Source organism: Psittacula echo, assembly GCF_963264785.1.
Source record: "Psittacula echo genome assembly, chromosome: 5".
Lineage (NCBI taxonomy): Eukaryota > Metazoa > Chordata > Aves > Psittaciformes > Psittacidae > Psittacula > Psittacula echo.
The window spans coordinates 79,456,438-79,479,869 of record NC_137739.1 but is presented as its reverse complement, the minus strand read 5'-3'; the positions used below and the strand labels follow the sequence as shown (position 1 = coordinate 79,479,869).

The following is a 23,432-nucleotide window of genomic DNA, read 5'->3' as shown; positions in this document are numbered from 1 at the left end:
AGGCTGGTAAGGATCTCATCCTGCTTAAGCTTATGGGAAAGAAGATTGATGCTGGCTTGACTACATCTGTGAACCTGAACAGGAAGAAAAACCTGAGAACTGAGGGGTTTGTAGCTTGTTTTGAAAGAGGATGGTTGAAAAGCAGGGCCAGACTCTATTGAAATAATGAGGCGTACCTCATTCATGGGGAGGGTGAGTAACAGCAGGAGAGCCTCCAAGGGAAGGTGGGTATATTCCTCTCCAAATGGCTCAAAAGTGGGGATGCGTCTTCCGAGAGATGCATTGGTTGGACACAAGCTCAAACCAGACCGGCACACAGCAGTCTGGGCTGGGTTTTTGATCCCTCATGTCTCAGACCTGGGGACTGAAGGTGGCCTCAAGTGATATCCTGAGGAGGGAGGTTTGGGGAGCACCACTGCAACAGGAACAAGCACCACTTTTGCTGGCACTGGCTCTCAGCAGCCATCCCCTCATCCATCTGCTTTCAGAGTCTGTGCTGGGTGCCGAAACACTCAGCAGCCATTAACTTCCGATCCTTCATTTTCCTTCCATGCATTAATTCATGCACTCAGTTACCCAGAGTAACTTATTAAGACACACTAGCAAGGCACTGTTTAAGTGTACTCAGCCCCACAAGCCTCTAGAGCCACCAAACCCCCAGCAAAAGCCCAACAACAGTGGCTCATCCCACCTATGTTCCCATCCATGTGTCCATCTCCTCTCATTCCCTCTTCCTGCAGCATCACACTGTGCCCAGCCACTGTCCCTGGAACGACTACTGCTCTTTCCTTTCCATCCAGCCCTTCAACACAGCCCACAGGCTGGTGCTTTGGGAAACCAGTAGGTCACCAGAAACAGAGCAGACCAATTGCTTGAGGGTGATGGTGCTTTGGGTTTTTACCATGGAGAGCCTCTGGACAAGCTCACAAGGACAGCAGGAGGCAACTCAACATCAATGCATAATCCTATAGTGATATCGTCAACAGGAACAAAACTAAGCCAGAAACTGCTGATTCTAGTAAAAAAACAACAAAGCAACCAACAAAAAAACCTCCTAAACAACTCTAAAACCATGATGTTTGACACACATAAGCCCCTGGTTACACTCTGGCCAGCTTCACCCGCAGGTAAATACTGAGAGTTTAACCCTTGTCACATCCCTCTTGAAAGAAGAGCTTATACAAGCCCCGAGGCTGGAAGCTGTAAGTTAGTGCTGCTTGATGCTCTGCAGATCAGGGTCCTGAAGGAAACCTGGGCACTGGGCAGGGCTGCCAAAGCAAACCCTGGACTACGGCATCCAGCCGATGCTTTGGTTTCCCACTGTGAATTTATTCCTTGTTTCGAAACCAAGATTTATTTATTTTTATTTTTTCCCTAGAGAAATCCATCCGTGCAAGCATGTCTTCAGTTCAGAAGGGCAGGACCTGGCTGCTTTGATCCCTGCCTGCAGGGTACAGGAGATGCAGGGGCACAGACAGGGCAGTGACATTAACAGTGCTTCATCCTCCCAAGCTAAACCCAGCCCTGCTTCGGAGAACTCCTGCCAAACACCCTAGATCTGTTTGCAAAAGCTTCCCTTGAACAGCAGCTGGATCCAGAGAAGCGTAGCACAGTAGTTTCATCAGCCCCTTACATTTCCTGAGATGAGGAGCCAGGGCCCCAGCTCCTAGCAGGCTCTGTGTTTATTAATTGCAGACCTTGAATACAAACTACAGCAAGTTCTTCAATCTGCAGACAGGGGCTGGGTTCTCTTCCTGGCCAGTCTGGCATCGTGAAGCACTTGAAAAGACTTTGGGGTTTCGAGGACATTTCTGCTGTATTTGCTGGCACACAAGATGTGTGCAGTAACCAGAACCGCTGTGGAGGCATTAGCTTGAACCTCTGAACCTTTCTGGAAATGTTAAAAGATGTTTTCAGTATTTTAATTGATTTAATTGTTCAAGATAAAGGTTTAAAATGCTGAGAGCTGCTGCAGAACAATCCACTCCCAACACTTCTGTTGGGAAGTTGATGGAGAAGTGATGATGCTCACACTACTGGGTTTATTCAGACCAAACTGGCTAAAGTTTTCCAAGTGGGGGAAACTTTATGCAGATCAGATGTTTTTCTATTTGGAGCAATCTACAGCCGTGGAGCATTGCATTTGTGAGCAAAGAACAACAAAAAATTACCTTCCTTGAAAACCGGATGAGACAACGCTTAAGATGAAGACAAGCAAGTTGCTCCTTTGCCCTAAATTCAGCACCCTTCCACTGAGGCTACAGAGACTTCCTAACTGTAGGGCTATAAATTATTTAAATTTTACTACAGATTTCCTCTTCCACCTGCAAATTCTATCCCAGGTAAAATTAAAAAAAAAAAAAAAAAAAAAAGCTTTGGATGTTTGTGTTCTTCCCTAGGCTGGAAGTCCTGTGCAGAGAGCCGCTTGGCATGCACTTTCTGACCTAACGGCTTGCGACGAGTCCACCCCAGCTGGGACACACCAGACCTGCTGCTGCTGAGTTCAAACCTACATGAATAGACTGAACCCGAGTCTTCCCTAATGCCCTGGTTTTCCTTGCCTGCCAGCCCAGACAGCAGGTCCCCGCTGCTCCAGTTGCATCTTGAGTCCTTTCTGCATCTGCTGCACATGTGCCTGTCCCTGCCAGGCAAACCTCGGCTTGGGTAAGAGGACAAGAGCTCACCTTTGCTGTTTGCTGTCCACGCAGCTCAGGAGCCCACAGATCACTGCAGCAATGGCAAGGAGGAACATCTGGCCCACACGTGCACTGGGGAGGAACGATCTCTCCTTGCACATCAAGGAGCACTGTAAAACTCGCTGTTCTCTCCACTGGAGGCTCCTGGCTGCCTAGACATGTTCAGTTACATGCACTCAAATCCCCAGGCGCTCCTGATCTGGCTTGAAGTGACTCTCCTGGCTCTCCTCCCGAGGAGGGGCTGACTCTCCTTGCCAGCACGACTCCCCAGCCAAGGGAAAGGCAGGAGGATCTTGATATGCAGGGCTTGGCCAAAGGACTTTGTGACTGGGGTGATGTGTCTTGACTGGGAGGGGAATGAGAAAATAGATCTTACAAAAGGGATGGCACCCCTACAAGTCCAGGGAGGGTGAAGAACAAGCACATACAGGAAAACACTGTTTTCTGCAGGGAACGTTCCCATTTAAAAGAAGAGAAACATTTATTTTTCCTTGGGGATAATAAATATTATTATCCTCCAGGGAGCACAGATAAAACCCTTCAAGCTAAAGCCATATTTCTGTCAGGAAACCCTCAAATCATTTCAAACCTCCAAGCAGGGCTAGGTAGCCCTGTAGTTCCTATTCTTTAGATAGCAAAAGGGAAATGAATAACATCCAACCCAACGGTCGAGCAGGGAAAGGCAGCATTCAGACCTGCCCTCCCCGTTAACATGCTGCCTTCCCCTGGGATCAGTTCTTTTGTTGGCTTTAGGTGCCCATACAGCCTCCACAGCACACGGTGGCTGCGGTAGCACTTGTAAGTGCCTTTCTGCATCAACCTGAAGATTTCAGTGGAAGTCAAGATTTCCAAACAGGACAAGACCACCTGGGTGTACACAGGAGAGGAGAAAGCAAAGCAGCTTTCCGAGGAGTATGAAGCAGGACAGAGGTGAGCCCAGGGCCCCTGGTATACACACACGCAGTGTATGTGCAGGCTGAATCACATCTAACACGAGAAGTAAATCCACTTTGTACAGACACTGCCTGGAGAAAGCTTAGCCCAGTCCTTGTCTAGAGCCTATCATCAGGAGAATCACTGCAGCCCATTCTACCTTCCTCCACCCCATCCCTGGCTCCTCACTTCAATTTAATTGTACAGAAATAAAGAGGGGAGGGGATGCACCACAGACCTGAGATGAGCCAGATGTTACTCACTGCTCTCCCCAGCTTGCTGAGCTGGATTTGTGGCCTTAGCCTGAAAGGCAATTTGGCCCAAATCCCACATGTCCCTTGAGGCTGAGGCCAAGCCTGGCTCCCTTCCTTCCCGACAAACCTGGCTGCGCAACTCTCCATAGAGCCACAACTGGATTCCAGCCACCTGGGAGCTGCTCATGGCACACACACCTCCCTGGCATCCACAAGGCTTTGTCAGAAAGGCAACAGAGAAACCATCCATGAGGAGACCCACCAGCATCCCTTTGTGGTCTGTGGGCACAGCTCCAGCCGCACTCTGCTGTTTAACCCCAGAATGATGAGGAGAGTCTGAGAAGCTTCCCTGGAAGGGGCAGCAAGAGTCCCCAGTGCCTCAGCATACAGCAAGGGAGTCTGAGGCTAGTTTTAGACTTCAGTACAGCCTTCTTCACCCTGCTGCTCTCTCACAGAAGTCAGCTCCTACCAGAAGTTGCACATTTCTGCCTATTTTGAAGGTGACGGCCCCTGCAGCCTGCTTTAGGTAGCTCTAGCAAAACAGCATGTAAGGCAAACACTTCACAAAATGTATTTCTTCACATACATAAGTGATGGGACAACAAGGAATGGCTTTAAGCTGACAGAGGGGAGATTCAGATTCTTCCCTGTGAGGGTGGTGAGGCGCTGGCACAGGGTGCCCAGAGAAGCTGTGGCTGCCCCATCCCTGGGAGTGTTCAAGGCCAGGTTGGATGGGGCTTGGAGCAACCTGGTCTGGTGGAAGGTGTCCCTGCCCATGGCAGGGGGCTGGAACTGGATGAGCTTTAAGGGCCCTTTTAACACAAACCGTTTCATGATTCTGTATAATTCTAAGCACTGATGTAACTGGGTTTCTACTGAGTTCTTTTGTGCTGTTAAGTATTTGCTCATCTTGAGCCCATCTTCAGACATGACTTTTCAGTGAGTTAAAAAGAAACAACAGGCTCAGACTCCTATGTCAAATTTCTGTCTGCCTTAGCTTTACATGAAAGAGATTTCTTAAGTTCCTCCTAAAAATATGCATCCATACAGCAGCACCTTGAAAGGGAAAGAGAAGCAGTAATCACAAATGCTCTGGAAACCTCTCACAAAAATCACTTCTGAGCAGCACAAGCTGCAGTAACTAAGTAAGTTTTACAGCCAGGTAACAGAGAGGCAGGAATACATGCTCTCTTCAGTGGGGAGTGAAGAGAGACCACAGCATCTTTCATCAGGTAGTTAGAGGAATGAGAAAGGCAGGAAGGGAATGGGATCATTAGGATGACATTTGGTTCTGTTGTCTTGCAGAAAGTGAACTGAGAACAGACTGAAAGCTGTAGGTTTGAATTAAAACCCAAATTTGTGTTACCTGATGGAACTGATACAAAAATCCATGGAATTTGCACAAAAACCTCACAGAAGATTATTACCAAGGGGAACTATAGTATTGCCTCTGGGTTATCAGCAGCCACCTCAGCTTACCAGAGTTCCCTGTGCCTCCCACTCAGTCCTTGTTCCTGCCTCCAGGCTTGTCTCCCCTTAAAGGACTAGCAGAAACCTCTCTCACCAACATCCCCAGCAGAACTACTTCTCTTCAGCTGCTTCTGTTTTAAACAGAATCAGATCATGTCTACCTTTGCCAGGTGTGAACTGCTGTTCTCCACCCATGCACTGCACTTCAAGCACAGATTAGCTCTTCAGAAACCCACTGGGGCAGAGACCCATCTGACCATGTCTGTACAGCATGTGTCCAGCACCATCCACGATGTCCTGAGAGAAGCCAGTCCCTGCACCGACAGCGACGGTCCCAGAGGAGGTTTGCTCTTCTATGGAGAGGTGGACATGCAGTTACACAAAAACCCAAAGCTTCCCCCTCACACTCACATGGGAGCATCTTCCCTGGAAAGTATTTAGCACTCTTCAATTACAAGGACACCTGATAGCCAGCTGGCTGACAACCACATCTAAAAGAAGTTGCAGATATCCTTATATCCCTTTCCTATTCTCACACCAACATTAATTTTTTTCCTACTTACCAAGAAAGGCTGACAATTCATTTTAGCTCATTAAAAAAAACCAAAAACTGAAGCTTGCGTACTCACAGGGACTGCATACAAAAAGGGATGAATACACAGATGCAAACAGAACACTGAATTACCATTATGGAAATTAATTTTAAGAGTCACAAAGCATATTATTCCTGGAAATTGCTTTTATTTAGCAATTATGTTAACACCGCAAGAAGGCAGTTGGCATTGAAAACAAACAGTTCAATTTAAAAATCAGGGAAGTGAATTAACTGAAATTTCAGGGCGCTCACACCTGAGTACACTCCACTACACCTTGAATACGTAAGAATCCTCAAAAGCTTAGGTTTTTGTTTCTGAGAAGAAAGGGGATAAAAAGGGCAGGAGAAACTGTTTTAAGTTATTTATATATTTTGCAAATCAAAGTTAAACGCTGACAGCCAACCGGCAGGGAGAAAACACTGAAGGAGTCAGTGACAATACTGAGATTTTTTTTTTCTGTAAAATGGCTTGTACTCCCACAGGTACAACAGCAAAGAAATTCTTTCAGTCCATTTCATATGGTATATAAAAGACCAATTTTACAAATATACCCAGAAGTGTAGCAGCTGCTAACACTGTTGAAAAGTAAACATCTTCATCATGCTGGACTTTCCTGCACGAGACTTTTACTACAGTTGGGTCCCAAGAAGGCGCCTTTCAGGGGCTCTCCATCACGTATTTAATCCAAGAGGAAAGCAACACCTATCCCTAATTGCCATGACATGAACAGAACAGACTTCCAGGGGACTTGAAAACTGAATCGCCCACCAGAAAAGTATAAATATGCCCTGTTAAAAGGAAATCTTGACAGCCACCAGTTTCGCCTGTAGTCTGACTGTTCAAGCAACTTGTTATTTTTGTTCCACTGCCAATAAATGAAAATTCTTATCACCACAAAAGGTAAATACCCATCTTTGCTACCTGCTGAGGCTGACAACTGATTTTTCAAGAACAGTGTGTGTCTGCTGTAGCCAGGGGCATGTGGTTTGCACAGAGCCTGCAGAACTACTGCGACTTCATCTTAAAAACCTATCCCCCCTTCATTCCCCCAACCCCCCACAAGAACAGCCTTATCTCTTATGTTTTTCTTTTAATCCACATGAGGTGTGAAGGCTTGTGAAGAGTCTTCATTAAAAATTAGAATGAGGAAAATCTCTAAGAGATATTTGCAACTCCAATTTATATTTCCCTTGAAGAGATAAGCAAGCCTGAAAGGTATCTTTTTTTGTTCCTCTTCCTTGTTTTCCAAGCTCTGTTTACCTGCAACTACATGGATAAATAGAAAGTGAGAGAAGCCAAGAACTCATGAGAGGCTGAGAACCGAGCAAATGATGAGGAATCCCTGGCCAGAATACTGCAGAATTGCTGGGCTGTCCACACCAACTCAAATCATATAACCAACAGACTCTTCTGTTCCTACCTGCGCCCATCAACAGCTCTAATTTGTCAATTCCACTTTGCATTCCATGTGGCATGTTAGCAACAGTCTTAGGGAAAACAAGACTTAACCACCTGTGACAGAGCCTTCCTTTACAATGAACAGACAAGCACAGCTCTTTTCAAGAGCACATTTGCAGCTCAGCTTTAAGCAAGAGCAGGAGTCAAGCCAGGTCAGTTTTCCTACCACGCTAAAAATGCACTTAAACACCCCTCTTGGTTCTCATGATAGCCAGATCACTACCAACAGTTCTCTGAGCCCACAGCCATGTTGAGGCTATGAGCTGGATGAACAGAAACATGAGAGTCTTGGAGAAGCTTCCTTCCACGTCCAGAAGAAGGAAAAAAAGTGGTGAGTAAAGTGACCAACTACTCCAACGGCACTAAAAGGAGAGTTACCATGGGTGAAACCAAGTTTCCTTTGGCTGGTGCATTAAGTTAAAAAAAAAAAAGGTTATATTCAGAGACTACTGCATTTTGTCACTGTGATCACCCAGCAGCTCTGCTCCGCACTCAGGCTCTGAAGCAGAACACTCAAATTCCAGGAAATCCCACTAAAACATCACAGAGTGTTTTGTTGGGAAGATCACAGCCTTTCCATGCCATCCAGAGCTTCCCAAAGAACTGGAGGAGAATCCTTTTTAGAGCACGAACCAGCTTTCAGATCATGTTTCTGATGGGCTCCTGGCATGCCTTTGCTTCAGGGTGGATCTGTCCCTACTGGAACTGGCCCAACAGTGGCTTTAGTCTCTTCTGAGCCCCATTCCCAGCCTCACAAAGGACAAAAACAAATCCTCCTATAATTACTCTGCCAATACAGCACTACTACTGTACCCTGACACACAAAGTGACCACACTTGAAAAGAAAAATGTGATTAAAATGCAGTATCATGCTAACTCTTTCATACTACTTGGACCACAATCCAAAATAAGAACAATGCTTACCACTCAGATGTCTATTTAGACTCCAGCACTTGTATCAAAAAGCTGCCAGGAAGAAGGGAAGTGTAACAGCTCCAGCATGCATGGGTATGACACTTATTTTTAAAGATCAGACTAGAAAAATACTTTTACCTCTATGTTATGCAGTGAAAGCTGGTTTTGAAGCATTCAAATAGAATCAACAGTAACAAGTGAAAAAACTCCTTACAGAACACTTTACCAGCATTTGAAATGGTACACGAGAAACATAGTTAACACTGAAAATTACGAAATAAGCTTTCAAAACAAAGTTTGAGAGTGGTTCTCAAGTTTACTCACTCCAAACAGAACTGTTTTTATTTAACCAGCAATACTTTCACTACTGAGTTACCAGACCAGAAGGTGTGTTTGCTGAGATGAGGGAAGGAGAAAAGGGCTATCAGCCCAACAGTCCATCATTTCATTAGAGCAGTAAATGTGGCGGGAGTGTTTGAGAAAAATAATGCTACAAACTTTTCTGCCTTCCCAACAAATCCAGCTCTGCAGGACTCACCCTAGATTTGAATGCTGGTTAATGGCACAGTACCTGGATTCATACAAAGGAACTGTGGAAGTTTACTTCCCAGCCACCAGGAGAGTTTTCCTCCCTGCAGTATTCCTTGTGTTACACAGAACTGCCAACAGCAAAAGAAAACAACAGTCTTGCTTAAAAGTCTTTTAAAATAGACACTTCACTTGGATACAAACCAGTAGTCGATCTTCCACTTCATGCAAGGCAAACACACCACAACCAGATGGTGTGCTAGATGTTTGCAGTGAGGATTCTTCTGACACTGTACATTCACTTTGCACAACGTATAGAGATATATGGAGCCCTGAAGGAGCAATTAAACTGCAACAGTGAAAGAAGAAAGTAAAGCAGCTCAGTAATGGAGATACCTGGGAACCTGCATGTTTACAATACATTTATGCTCAGAAGGAGACCACACATGCAAGCACCAACCAAGCCCCGCTCAGTACTACAGTTACCACACCCCAGACCTGGGAAGCTGTCATACATGGAGCTCGAGACCTCTGGCCACCAGCCTTAATACACAGCTCATGGCCCTAATTCAACAAAGAACATTTCCTGAAAGTGTATTTCATAGCATATCTTGTGAGGAACAAAGTGTTTCACAGAGTCCGGTAAGGAGTTGGTGGAGGTGAGACTGCCTCTCGCAGATGAGGTATATGCTAAGTAGAAATAATGCTGCCGTATGCATATGGGACCTGAGGAACTTGTACTGAATATAAACAAGGAAGAGGCACCTTCACATTTATGACAGAAACCACAACAAGGAATTGAAGGCCAAAGGCATTTCTTCCCAATCTGGCTGGGCTGCTGCTCTTGGTGATTAGCCACAAGGTTGTCTTGTGGGAGTAAAGACTCAGAATACAGAATCACAAGAGGATCTCATTGAAAAGGCACTAGGAAGAAGTATATAGTTTTAGATTAACAAGATTCACCCTATTTCCAATCACTGAGTGGGACAAAAACTGTACAGTTTGGGATATTTAGAGGCAATGCTGCAGATTTTCTTTTTTTGAACAGCAAAAGCATAAAAAGAAAGGCTATTTCCAAATTATTAAAATGCTGAACATTTATACAGCAAAATCATACTAAAACCAGCAGCAGACAAAGTATGTCCCATCACCACTGGCAAGGGACATGCAAAATGTTTATAAGGTTAACTATAAAACAACTTTACAACCAAAATATGAACAGGCCAATTCAAGTATATATATATACAGAATATATTAAAATCATATAAATTATGTATTTATACAAAGGGCACAAATATAGCAAAGAGCTATAGTTGATTAAACGGAACTGAGCTTGAATGATCAATTTCATCTAAAGATGTTACAGTTTTCTCCCAAATTCTTTACTTTTTTTTTTTTTAACCTGGATAGATTGATACCTCAGATACCAAAGGTACGGAAAGCAAAAGAAAAAAAAACCCAAACTAAATCACAAATCAAAGTGTTATCATCCTGTATGAAATGAAACTAACAGTGGGCAGGGTACATCTCATGAAATTCTGATTTAATTTTTTCCATAGTAAACATTTATCAGCTCTCAAAAAGTGAGGAATTTCAAGTGATCCACTTCAGATGTACCACCCTGGTGCATATATTTGATTACATTTGAATGTTGTTTGATTTGCACACATTTGAAAAAAAATAATGGATACAAACACAACTCAATCTGCAAAAAAAGGTGACAGACGGGAGCAGGTTGAAAACTGAACAAAAATACTCAGCTGAACTAGAATCGACACTCTCCTTACGGCGTTTTGGCTAGTAAGTGAGCTTAAAAAAAACCCCGACTTCTAATTGCTTTTCTATTTCAAAACATAACAGCATATAACCGCAATCCATTGAAGCACTTGAGAATCTAAATAGTCCCATCCATGGGTTTAGATCTAAACACAAATTAAGTGCTTTCCTGAATTTAGGTCTATGTAAATAAGTTCTGTATAAGCTGTACCTAAACGTTCTGTTTTGCTGCAGCACTACCCCTTCATTAATGCAGTTTTTAAAGGCTTGCTACATCTCAATGAACCCAATGGTCCTGGACATGCAAGGAGCAGTCAGGGCAAGCTAAGTTAAGCAGAAATAAAAAGGCTGGACTACACATATACAGAACACTGGCTTAAACCCCAGAATTAAGTATGTAAAAAAGTAAAGCAATTTCACCAGATGCAGGTTAAAGTGGGGGAAGGGGAAGAAAAATAAAAATCAGCCATATACCATACATAATGAACAGTGGATACCTTACACTGAAAGGAAATCAATGCAAACAGGATTTCCTCAGTTTCAAGTAATCTTTGATGCCTTTTTGGCCAGCTGTGTTATGCCATAATAGATATTTTAATAGCTTTTATACTCTACAATTTAGACAGCTGATTTTTCTCTTACATATCCAATTATCTCTAGTGAACATTCACCTACGGCTGTCCACACATTCTGTATTAGCTCCTTGAGAAACTATTCAAGTTAAATTATATCGCAAATTAAAGACAGTTACATTCTGTATGTTCCTTCTAGATTTGAAAAATAGGTTTTAAAGGCTTGTCAAAGTTTAGAAGAAAAAAACCTTTCCATTAAAAAATCTTAGCTTAAAAAAATCATTAAGACACCTTTTTCTGATCCAGGGTACTAATAAAAAGATTACAAATATACTACAATTGGACCAAGAAGACTTCATGAATATGCTGCTTTTGAGCATGCAACAACCACTGATATCTGTCAAGTTCCAGGTATCAATGTATCTCAATTCCACCACAGTCCCTCACAATTTCCTTTGCCAGCTCCCCATTCCCACCCTACCACCCTATTAATAACATTATAAAAAAAGGTAAAATTTAGAGTTAGTGGCAAAATCTTCACAGTAAATTGTTAAAGAAAATGTTATTGTGGTCATTGTAAAGCGGTATCAGTCAACTGGACCCTGAAAAATTAGCTTGATGCAGTTGTGTTCCCCAGACAGTTGTGTTGCACAAAAAGGGCAGGCAGCATGAAATGCATGAGTACCATGAGGCAGGGGGATTTGAGACCAGTATTTTGCAGACTTCTCTGAGCATACATGTCCACAAGGGGTAAAAGCATGAGTTGGAGGACCAGCATCCACATAAAAGCCCGCTTCACAACCAAGCCAGAGAGGCACATAGGGGCCAATGGTTCTGCACATAGGACATTCCCGCTCATTCGCTTCTGTGTCACTGCGATGTCCCCAGTTGTGATAGCCATGAACATGACCACAGCTGAGGTACGCCCACGGCTGTTTCTCTTCTACCACATCTTTACGGTTGATGCTGGGAAATGCTAAAGTGTTTAACCCAACAGGACACTGTGGTCTGGCAGCATTTATCTCCTGTCGCAGAGCTTCAATGTGTTTCTGAGTTGGAGTGTGAAACAGTCCATCTGCCGTTCTCCACAGAAGGGTGGCTCCACACAGGTCAATGAGAGAGCCATCTTGTAGGACATTGGTCTCGTTTTCTACCTACAGGTAGAACACAAGGACAAGTAGTTAAGCCTGAGAGCTTTTACAAACAACTGAGTTCTGTAAGTATGTTGTCTTTCTCACCAAGCTGTTACCATCCCTAGCACATTAGATAATATTTTTCTATTGCTTCATTGTGACCCCTTCATTTGCCTGAATCCAATCCACCTCTTATATCTTATCCTATATTTAAGATTATAACAAGCATTGGTGTCTCATTCTGTGCTGGTACTGGTCTTAATTTTGTCTTAATTTTGCAATTGTTATATGCTATGTCAATACTAATAATTATACAGAGTCTTCCTGCCTGCAGTTTGGGAAAAGTATTACATTAGTAATCACTAACTTATTCACAAATATCCCCTACCTCTCAGCATGCTACTTTTCCTCTCTAATACTGATTCTCTGTGTGCCTTTGTCATGGTTAAAGGTAAGTCCTGAAGAGGAAATTTGCCGTTCCCTAAGGGTTGTTTTAGTAGATTGCTCCCCTGGAATTCTTTGTCCGTTAGACTGGCAGAGGCTGCTCACACAGCAGAAGATCCTTTTTGGACTGGAAACTGCCACCCAGAATAGACCAGCTGCCATTCAGACACCTTTTTTTTTTTTTTTTTGGCTTGTGGTAAGCATAAAGCATTTTGCAGGAGCATGAACTCCCATAGTGTACCTTATCAACAGTGAAACTCTTCTAGAGATACATTAGGGATAAATGACAAATGCACTGCAAGCTACATGCACAGGTACTTGCACAGATTATCATTACAGCAGAGTGAGTTACCAGTTGAATTTCTCAAGTAACAAGTTCAGAAGTTGAGCCTGTGTGGCTTCAGTTGCAGAACAATTAACCATCCCAACTAGTTAGGCCTTTTATTTAATGAACTATTGCATGCAAATATAGCCCCAATGTGCACTGCCTAAAGGTTTCTCTCATGTGACCAAATGTAGGTACTTAAAGTATTTTCAAGGGATTATGCCAAACACACATTGTATTTTGCTGAAATATTCTTTAATTTATTTTAATGTCACAAGCATATAAGCATCTTCTACTATTGCTACCAGTTCAGTAACAATGAACATATATTAAAAAAATTCTTTATGAAATTTAAGAGGAAAACAGACATATGCTGGCTTTATGCATAGAAAATACATAGACAATACCACTAAGGCAAAACAAATAGCCAAATACAAATACACAAAGTAGGTCATATGAAAATCATCATGTCTACTTAAGAACACTATGCATGACAACCAATTTTCCATTTACATTTAAATCCAGTTTAAATTTGGAGATTAACTGTGCATCATCCTTGCACAAAACACCTAGATGGTACATTACAGACTACAGATAAGAGGTTACCAGTGTAAAGCATTTCCAACAGAAAAATTCAGCAGTTGAAGTAGAAACGAGAGAAGCCTTGATTTGATGGACTTTTCAGATAATTCCTGCACAAACAGCAAAGCAAAAAGCTCTCTCATATGCAATGTGCTCAATTCATTACATAGAGTGCATTTGGTTTTATGAACCCAATCAACGAACACTGATCACATGAATACCAGTGTGCCATGTAATTTTATTTAAATGAGAATTCAAGTCATTTTGGATGCAGGAAAGGGAATTTATTTGTTTTAGTATGCCTTTCTTCAGCAGCACTAAAAAGGTGTTCTGTTAACCAGATACAAAGGGTGCAATCGCAACATCATCTGTCCCAGTCCCCAAGGCAATGTTTGCCTGCCATCATTGAAGTGACAAAGCAATTTATGTACAGAAGGCTGTCTACTGAAAGCAGAACAAAATAGTCAAACTCCATTTTCCTAACTCCTCTGAGCAGTCAGTTTTCTGCAAAGCCGATGTCAAAGTTGGAAAGCCAGTTTTCTGCAAGTATGTGGGATATCTCTAACACCATCGAGCTAATAGGAACTTAAGGTAGCAACACAAAAGTAACTTTGGCACGAAAAAGAGAAGATATTCTCCATCACGACGCACACTTTCTTAGTCTTTAAAGTCTACTAGCTGGATTATAAAACTATAAAAGGGGCATCCTTAAGCTACTGTGAAGATGACCCTTGAACCCTAACAGAGCAGAACAGGCTTTTCCAGGTCTGCAGGCAATACAGCATTCTAACCTATCTAGAAGCCAAAGAGGACTTCCGGGGAAGCCTTACTGGAAATATGGCTACCTATGTATTTTGCTGGGCTACTTCTATACGGTGGTGGTTAACAACGAGAGCTATGGGAATTCCTTCTCATCTTCTACGGAAAGACACAGCAGCCTTTCAACATCTGAAGGGGGCCTACAAAGATGCCAGAGAAGGACTCTTCAGGAGAGATTGTAGTGACAGGACAAGGGGCAATGGGTTTAAACTTAAACAGGGGAAGTTCAGGTTAGATATAAGGAAGAAATTCTTTACCATGAGGGTGATGAGGCACTGGAACAGGTTGCCCAGAGAAGTGGTAAATGCTCCACCCCTGGCAGTGTTCAAGGCCAGGTTTGACACAGCCTTGGAAGCCATGGTCCAGGGTGAGATGTCTCTGCCCATTGCAGGGGGGTTGGAACTTGATGATCTTAAGGTCCTTTCCAACCCTAACCATTCTATGATTCTATGAAAAGCAGACACATGCTTTCATGGGAACCCCTTTCCCAGTTATGCATGCCACAAGTCCCTGTGGCAGCAAAGCCCATCCTGCTTCAAAGAATAAAACAGGAATATACTTAGCAGGGCTTCTCTTCCTAGTGGCAGGTAAATCAAACAGAAGCTGTGTTATGCAAAACTTGTTTTGCATGCAAGTGGACTCTTCCTTTTAAGACAGCACTGCAAAAGACAGCTTCCCATGCAGTAATTTCCACATGTCCCCATGTCTCAGGAGAACATTTCCGAGATGGAGATTCAAGTGCAAAGCTCATTTAGCTTTTACACTGTGCTATTCCAGTTGGAAAAGCAACATTAGGAGAAAACTTAGTGTTCTCCTGTATAATCATAAACAGAAGAGCAGTACAGAATCTACTGTAACACACATTTACTTAGATTATTTCAGTGCCCACTACCCAGCACTACCCATGACACTAGCACTCAGCAGTCACCCTATGACTGCCTCCATTCAAAACCAGGAAAACAAGTATCCCTTATGTTGTTCTAATTACCAATTACTTTTGACTTACCAGTTTCCCCCTTTGTTGAGCAGATCTGGTTTCCCGGAGAGTATACACATCACCACAGACTGAGATTTCCCGCCAAACTCCAGGTTTAGACTCCTCCGTGAACCCTCCTTTTGGATGCATAACCAGCACCCCATTAGTTGTCAATCCATCCATATGGCCATCAGGATTTTTCCACTTTGCCGCTTTTTCCTGCATGTGACAATCACCCCAGCACAGAAAAAGTTTGTCTAAAACTGCATGGACTGAAGAAGTTTTACATGCTTAATATTTTACTAGTGGTGTTTAACACACATTTCCTCACCAGCTGGCAATACTTAAGACAGATTTACAAAGGAAAAAAAAAAAAAGGGACTTTTAATACCTTGGGCCAGACTGGTAACATCTTTTGCTTATGCATCTTCAATTACTATTCTCTCTTAAAATATTGTTTTTAACTCAGCTGAGTGCCCCGACTGCAGGTCAGGTAAGACTTAAGGGCTTAAAGTCAGGTAGGATACTCCTAGTTACTGGAATACTATTGTAAAGGCACATCCTTTTCCATAATGCAGTTGATCTGCTCCTGCAGTGCTCACAACTGCAATAGCAGCTTATTCATAATGGCTAACAAGAATATATCAAATGAACCTAAAGAAAATCCACTAACAATTACTAAAATAGAGTTTCATTGTTGACGACTATTATGACCATGAGTCCACACTGGTAATAAATCACGCACATAAAACTGCCATTTCTACTTAACACTGCAGCTGGTATACTGAAATCATAAAAGTCCCATGACAGGATAAGTTATCAACTAGTACAGGGAAATTGTGGGGCTTGAAAATAGGAGAATAAAAACCAGAGTTTGTTCATACATACCATAACTGTTATTACTTACACCAAGAAATATATTTTTAGATGAGTCAAATCCAGCTGCAAAAATCCTTGCTGTATATGGTGGGCTCCTGTCACAGACAATCCTGCATGCAAAACGGGATATGGTGCTTTGGGTAATCTGGGTTTCATCGTTATTTTGACTTCCAGAAATAGTATCTGTTACTACAAAGTCTATAGGGCTTTCTGTTGATCTCCCAACCTGAAAAAAAAAATTTAACATAACAGTAAAATTAGGAATAGTCATAGAAATATCAAGCATTAAGGACACAAATTTGCCAAGTTAATGCTGATGACATTGCTAAACTACTACCTACTAAGTTTTTGGATATGGCAAGATCCAAACTGAGACTAATCTGTATTTTCACATTTGTCCTAGGCAGGCATCACTGACATGGCATGATAAATTTTCACTTACTACGACTGAAGTACATGCTTGCCCAACATAGCTGCAATTAATTGTTTGGTAGAGTATTGTCAACAACAGGGATGTATTATCACCTTGCTGTTTCATAATCCAACCACAGCGAGCTACTTACCACTACATTCTAGAAATTAAAAAAACCCACCAAAACATTAGCTTGAAATGACAAGTTTTATTCACATTCTAGTTCCAAGTTAGCTTGCATGAAAATAAAGCACTTTTTTTAGACCCAGAACTCAGTTATTTAAATACATCGTAACAAAAATACCCACCCTCATGTTTTCAGAATTTGTAGCTCCAGAATAGAAGAGCTTTCAGGAAAAACCCACTGTATGATTAAATTTATTCCTAATTATGCACATGCGTAACTAAAGAAGTTAAACAACTTCTTTCAGCAGAAAGACAACACAGCTGATCAGTAGACAAGAATATTTTTCTATCTTGCCATCTACAAATTTTAATTCCAAACCTGAAAATATCGAGGCAGCTAGAGCAGAAAATTTGATTAAAAATGGACAGAGGGATCTGAATGCCAACCAAATGTACAGGAAGACACATCAATACTTCTACAGGAAAATTAGCATTATACCAACTTTGAGCATAACTAGGAAAGTGGAGCAGAGGAACAAGGAGTGGAAAAGAATATTAATTTTACACACACCCTGTGATCAAACAGAAGAAAATTGAGAATATTTTTCACATGAAACTACCTGCAATATGAGGCATCTACATTTATATAAAATAACCTTCTGACTAAACATGATCTCATTGTCCCCTAAGAAGTTACTCTGCTTAGCTTCTTGCTCTTCAAAGCCAGCTATGGGAAGACATGTATGGTTTCACCATTAACATACATCTCTGCAAACTAGATTTACTGTAAAGAAACATTATTCAAGCATCAAGGGAAGTGACATTATTAATACTTAACCCTTGTCACAACTGAACTGAGAGCAACAATAGAGGGATCACTCCTGTACTTCTCAGTTCTACATTGCAGTGTTAAAAGACATGTTGAAATTCATGCCTGAAGTGACACATCGAGTTACTCTCTCCAAATCACAGGTCTCAACCCAAGTATACGATGTGATCAGCTTGCTGCAGATAAAAGTGCTGAGGAAATACTACAAAAGGCCTAATCAAAAGTATGCACTTCAATTTTTCGCACAAAGTGACTACTAGAATACCCAAGAGACAGAGTTTAGAAACTCTTTAATATGGGACATTTCTGATTTATGTAACTTGACAAGTTGAAGCTAAAACTTAGAGCTATATTCTATAATACAGTATTACTCTATAATACAGTATTATTTCCAGCACACTTCTGTTTCCCATCCAATTCCTGCTAAGAGTCAGCACTGACTAACAGCAGGAAGCTTATTCATAACTTTTGACTGTATCTGTATGTGAAGTCTCTTAAAGGATAACCAGAAACAAACATCAAATGCATTTGTTTGTAAGTTTCTGCCTATTGCAGACTCTCAAATAGATGACTCACCTTTTAGATGCAATTAAGAGAAAAACCTGCCTTATTTTCCCTTAAATGATGACAAACACACTAGTGTGTGCTCCTAGTCTTCCTTATATCATATTAATCAGTCAACATGAAATCTGGATGCTTCACTTCATATGTAAGCATTAAAATCTATATAATTATTTTGTTCCTTAAAATATTATATGTACCTCATTCATAGAATCATAAAATAGTTAGGGCTGGAAAGGACTTTAAGAACATTTAAACACTGGGTTTGCTTTTGTTTGCTTGGGGTTTTGCTTGTTCCCCCTGCATCCCTCTTACTGAAAAAGCCTTCTAGAGGATCTGTATTACAATGTATTGTGCTACAATTTAATACTAGAAATTATTTTAAGAAGTGGCCTTCTCATGGCAATTTCCTCATTCTGTATATCAAATAAAAATTCTGGGGTTGAGATCACCTGAAAAAAGGTGCGTTTACTTACCAAGAAGTTTAACACATCTGACTTTGCAGTCAGATTACAGTCACTGCAGACTTGGTTCCACTATTCAAAGCTACTCTTTGCAGACTTTATTACCCATTTTTCTTCGATTTTCCTCAATAGCACAGAAAACTGCCTTCTTTCCAGTAGTTTTAGTCTGTATTTTGGGACTTTTCTTGTTAACTGTGTCATATATATTATTTCACTAAGCAACTTCCAATAACAAATCATAAACCTTCCTGCTGATGCATCAGGCCACTTCTATTGTCTACACTACAGGTTATTGTTCAAAGCTGTGTAAAAGCCAGGCAGTCACTCAATTTGCTAGCATCTACCATCAATCAAAGAAGTGCTATTAAAAACACTCACTCTTGAGACAAAGCAAACAAGGTAACCTGCCAGTAGATAATTTAACAGCTACAGATTCTTGGACTTCCAACAGAATTTCACTTTGATGACAGGGAGAATTGGACCATGCATCTTCTGAAAGGCTGTTCTTCAGAAAAAAAAATATTAAAAAATCAATTCTACATATTGGATGTACCTGCTTCTTGTATAAACTTGTAGTTATTTAGGGTACAGGTACACATTTTGTTTCCTTTCATAATTATATGAACAGGTATAATCAACCCATTCTCATCCAATCAAGCCATGAAGAAGCAGGTTCTGCTCTAACTGATGCATCATGAACAGAATGCTTACTGAACTCTAATGAAAAAAATCTTCATTATTAGCAGCATATAGATGTTGCAGCATGTAGACTCTAGGAGATGCTAGATGGAACGCATTAGTACATTCTCTTTGTTATTTCCTGAAGAAATATGATCTAGATGTCACCAAGACAAAGGTACATAGTTGCATTTGTACACAAATTTCACTATAGAATTACACTTAAAAAACCAAAACTCAAACCACACACAACACAGCAGAACAAACAGTTCAGCACATAAGAGCAGAATCATAGAGATGTCCAGGACATCTGGTGATGCATGGTGATTTAAACACTTCATTAACTGCTAAGTTTATGCATTAAAATATGGTCATTTTCATTTTATTATAGAAAATGCCAATAAAATTGGTATTTAGAGAGCCTGAACACTGCTCCTCAATGCCTTCTGAGCTTCCTTACTGTCCCTTGTTGCTCTGGTTTCACCTTTAACAGTTCTTTAATTCCTTGCAGCTGGTAGAGCTGTGTTTTCAACTTCAGTCTGAGAATTACACTGATAACACACCGATGTTTTTAGTTGTTGCCCAGTAGCACTTACTCTGACCAAGGACTTTTCAGTCTCATGCTCTGCCAGCGAGGACAGAAAGCCAGAGCAGAGACAGGACACCCGACCCAAACTAGCCAAAGGGGTATTCTGTATCACAGCACATCATGCCCAGTATAGAAACTGGGGGGAGCCACCTGGAAGGGACTGATCTCAGGTCAGTCTGGGTATTGGTCAGCAGGTGGTGAGCAATTGTATTGTGCATCACTTGTCTTTTCTTGGCTTTTACTCTTCTTTTTCCTTATATTTTTAATTAGTAAACTGTTACCATCTCAACCCATGGGTTTTTTACCTTTTTCCAGTTCTCCCCATACCACTGGGGGGAGAGAGGGAGCAAGTGGCTGCATGGTACTTACATATAACAACAGTTATATAGTCTCCCCACATTTTCCATATATGCCTCACTTCCAATAAACATCTACTTATGCTTCTTCTTGGTTATAAAATTGGAAAACATAAAATAAGAAGCTATTCTGGGTTTGTAATCTTTACAGTTTTCCCATTTGTTTCTGGAAAAACTGCAGAATACAAGTCACCAACACATCACTTCTCCTGTTTTCATGTTATTCTCAGGTTAGAAATAGCATCCTGACAAAGGAAACAAAGACCTTTGCTGTCCCTTTTCCCCATTTCAGGTCCTACTGACTAAGGTGTTACTAACAACCACCATTCTAAGCTTCTCACATTTCTTACTATGGTTACCTTAGTGAAGTCAAGCAGTGCTACTATCCTATTTCACAGAGGGGAAGATGAAGATAAAAAAAACCAAAACAACATTAAGTTATTTGCCCAAGATAATACGTGTTAGCAGCAGCCAAGGAGGGGCCTTAAGCTTCAAGGTAATTCTGTGGTCCAGGCATTATCTTTCACTTTTCAGCTTCCCCATCCTTGCTAGTGTTCGACAGAAGCACATACATTTCAAAAGAAAACAGCAAAACCCAAGGATTGCCTATTCAAGTGATGCCTGATCAACAGTAAGCCATTACTGTCTGGATCAACAGAGGACATGTAATTTGTCATCATGTACCACTGGGCTGCACAAATCAGTCCTCAAATAATCTGACTGTTCACTGAGTGTTTACTGAGTATGATTAAAATCTAATGGCTTCTCTAAATAATGGAAACCTCTTCAGCTCTCTGGCATTGCTTGAGCAGCAAAATACTGTCTCAGTCTACCAGACTATTCCTTTTCCAATTCTCACAGCTATCAGCCCCTCTAGGCCAATGTGTGGAGCACAATCCTCAGAAGACAGCCACAGAGAATGGAAACACGAACCAGGACATACTGCTAGAGGTCAAGCTAAGATCAAGTCACAGCAAGACAGTCTACACATCAAGACAGAAGAAACAGATTGCACTGGAAAGAGAAATTTTAAGCAATATGTAAGCCTTAACTCTGACATATTAGCTATTTGAGGGTGAACCAGGAGGACTGAGACACTTTATCAACACAAGATTCAGCTCAAAAAAGTTTTACTGTTAAGATGGGATAGTTTTACCCACTACAAGCTAGTCACCTAACTATAAATGTATGGCAGATAACTGCCTGAACCATAGGCAGTCACACAGGTGAATTAATACATGGACCAAAATTAGGGCTTTTGTGAAATTTCCCTGGGCAGCCAGGAGCTGCTGGAAGGAGAAAGCATGAGCTGTGCTTGTGAGGGTGCAGCAAGGGATGTACACTCCAGTGCCAGCTATGGAAGTATAGTAGGTCTCTGAGTTAGGCAGCCAGCCCAAGCCATCTCAGTGTATGACCCTGTGCAAATTCCTCCACTATCAAGCACCAATGAGTCTCACAGGGAAGCAGAGGAAGATATTCTGTTAGCTGGGCTACTCTATAATTAACTAGCCCATTTCTAGCTAAGTCAAACTTCTACTTTAGATCCAAAACATCCTTAATTAGCTGCCTTAACCTACCGCCTTAGACAAGGGTCACTTGGACCTGTGAAGCACTGCTTTGCCTATTATGCATCTCCTTGCCTAAGACTGCTAGATTTTATTAGAATGACAGCTCAGCACCCCAACTGACCAGTACCCCCCAAGTAAAAGATGTAAGCACCACTAGGATATTGCACAACCAAGAAAAGAGCTGTCTGGTCATATGATATGACCAGAAAAGCAGCTGTTCTGCAACTCTTTAATTCCAGCTTTCACAAACAGCTTTTCAAAATGTTGTTTTTTTTTTTTGTTTGGAGTAGCTTTCTAATCAATTCTCCCAGCTGAATGGAAAGGGTTTGAAAGTGCCAGTTGAATCTGGCAAATCAACAAATAGTTACAGGATTGGTGCTACAGCCAGTGATTCAGCTACTTAGACCATGGGACTCACCACCTGTCAAAGAATGGGAAGAGTATCTTCAGATACAGGCTTGCCAAGCTGGCAAACGGGGCTTTAAACTAGAGTTGCTAGCGAAGGAGAACTTCAATTCATCCTGCTCCTGCTAGTTCCATCCTGGTGCCAGCAGGAGATGCCCAGAGCATGAAAAGGGATTGCAGGACAGCAAGGGAGCAGCTAAAGAGCAACAGAAAGGACTTCCAGCCATTCCTGACAGTAAGACAGCTTAATTGATGGGCCCAAATTAAATATCTCTATGCCAATGCACATAGGATGGGTGAAAAGCAAGAGGAGTTAGAGGCATGCACATGCCTAAAGGCCTATGACCTTATTGGCATCATGGAAGGGTGGGGGGATGCCTCCTACAATTGGAGTGCTGGAATGGAAGAATACAGGCTCTTCAGGAAGAACAGGCTGGGGAGAGAAGGAGGGGGTATTGCTCTCTATGTCAATGACTGGCTGGAGTGCACAGAGCTCTTCTGCCTGTGAAACCCTTTAGCATCCAAAAACACATGAGATACTCATAGGTTTGGGAAAACAACCTGTCCCATTGACCATTTCTTTGGAAAGGCTTCCCTCTACTACCTAAGGAGGTCTTCAAGAAAGCTTTAGAGGGACTTTGACAAGAGCCTGTAAGGATAGGACAAGGGGGAATGGCTTTAAGCTGACAGAGGGGAGGATTTAGATTAGATATTAGGAAGAAAGTCTTCACTATGGAGGTGGTGAGACACTGGAACGGGCTGCCCAGAGAAGCTGCGGCTGCCCCATCCCTGGTAGTGTTCAAGGCTGGGTTGGATGGTGCTTGGAGCAACCTGGTCTACTGAAAGGTGTTCTTGCCTGTGGCAGGGGGTTAAGAACTGGATAATCTAAGGTCCCAGAACTGGATAATCTTTAAGGTCCCTTCCAACCCAAACCATTTGGTGATTTTATGAATTTACATACAGGAAAGTTTCACTGAAGCCAATAAAGGCAGAAAAGAATATTGTAAAGATAAACAAGTATCACACAATAACTAAAAGGATGGGTTAAATTTTTCTTTTACCAGTCAACATAAGAAAACCTATTTCAG

At 41.8% G+C, this 23,432-nt stretch overlaps 1 protein-coding gene across 1 annotated transcript in view; it reads right to left on the bottom strand.

The window, feature by feature from the left end:
* Positions 1 to 8,732: 8,732 nt before the first annotated feature.
* Positions 8,733 to 23,432, bottom strand: part of PELI2 (pellino E3 ubiquitin protein ligase family member 2) — a 79,883-nt gene continuing 65,183 nt past the window's right edge. Inside the window, exons 4-6 of the mRNA XM_080619516.1 lie at positions 16,385 to 16,582; positions 15,508 to 15,696; positions 8,733 to 12,352 (exon numbers count right to left, since the gene is read on the bottom strand). Coding sequence (XP_080475642.1) covers positions 11,786 to 12,352; positions 15,508 to 15,696; positions 16,385 to 16,582 — 954 coding nt within the window. The 3' untranslated portion in view covers positions 8,733 to 11,785. The remainder of the gene's footprint in view (positions 12,353 to 15,507; positions 15,697 to 16,384; positions 16,583 to 23,432) is intronic.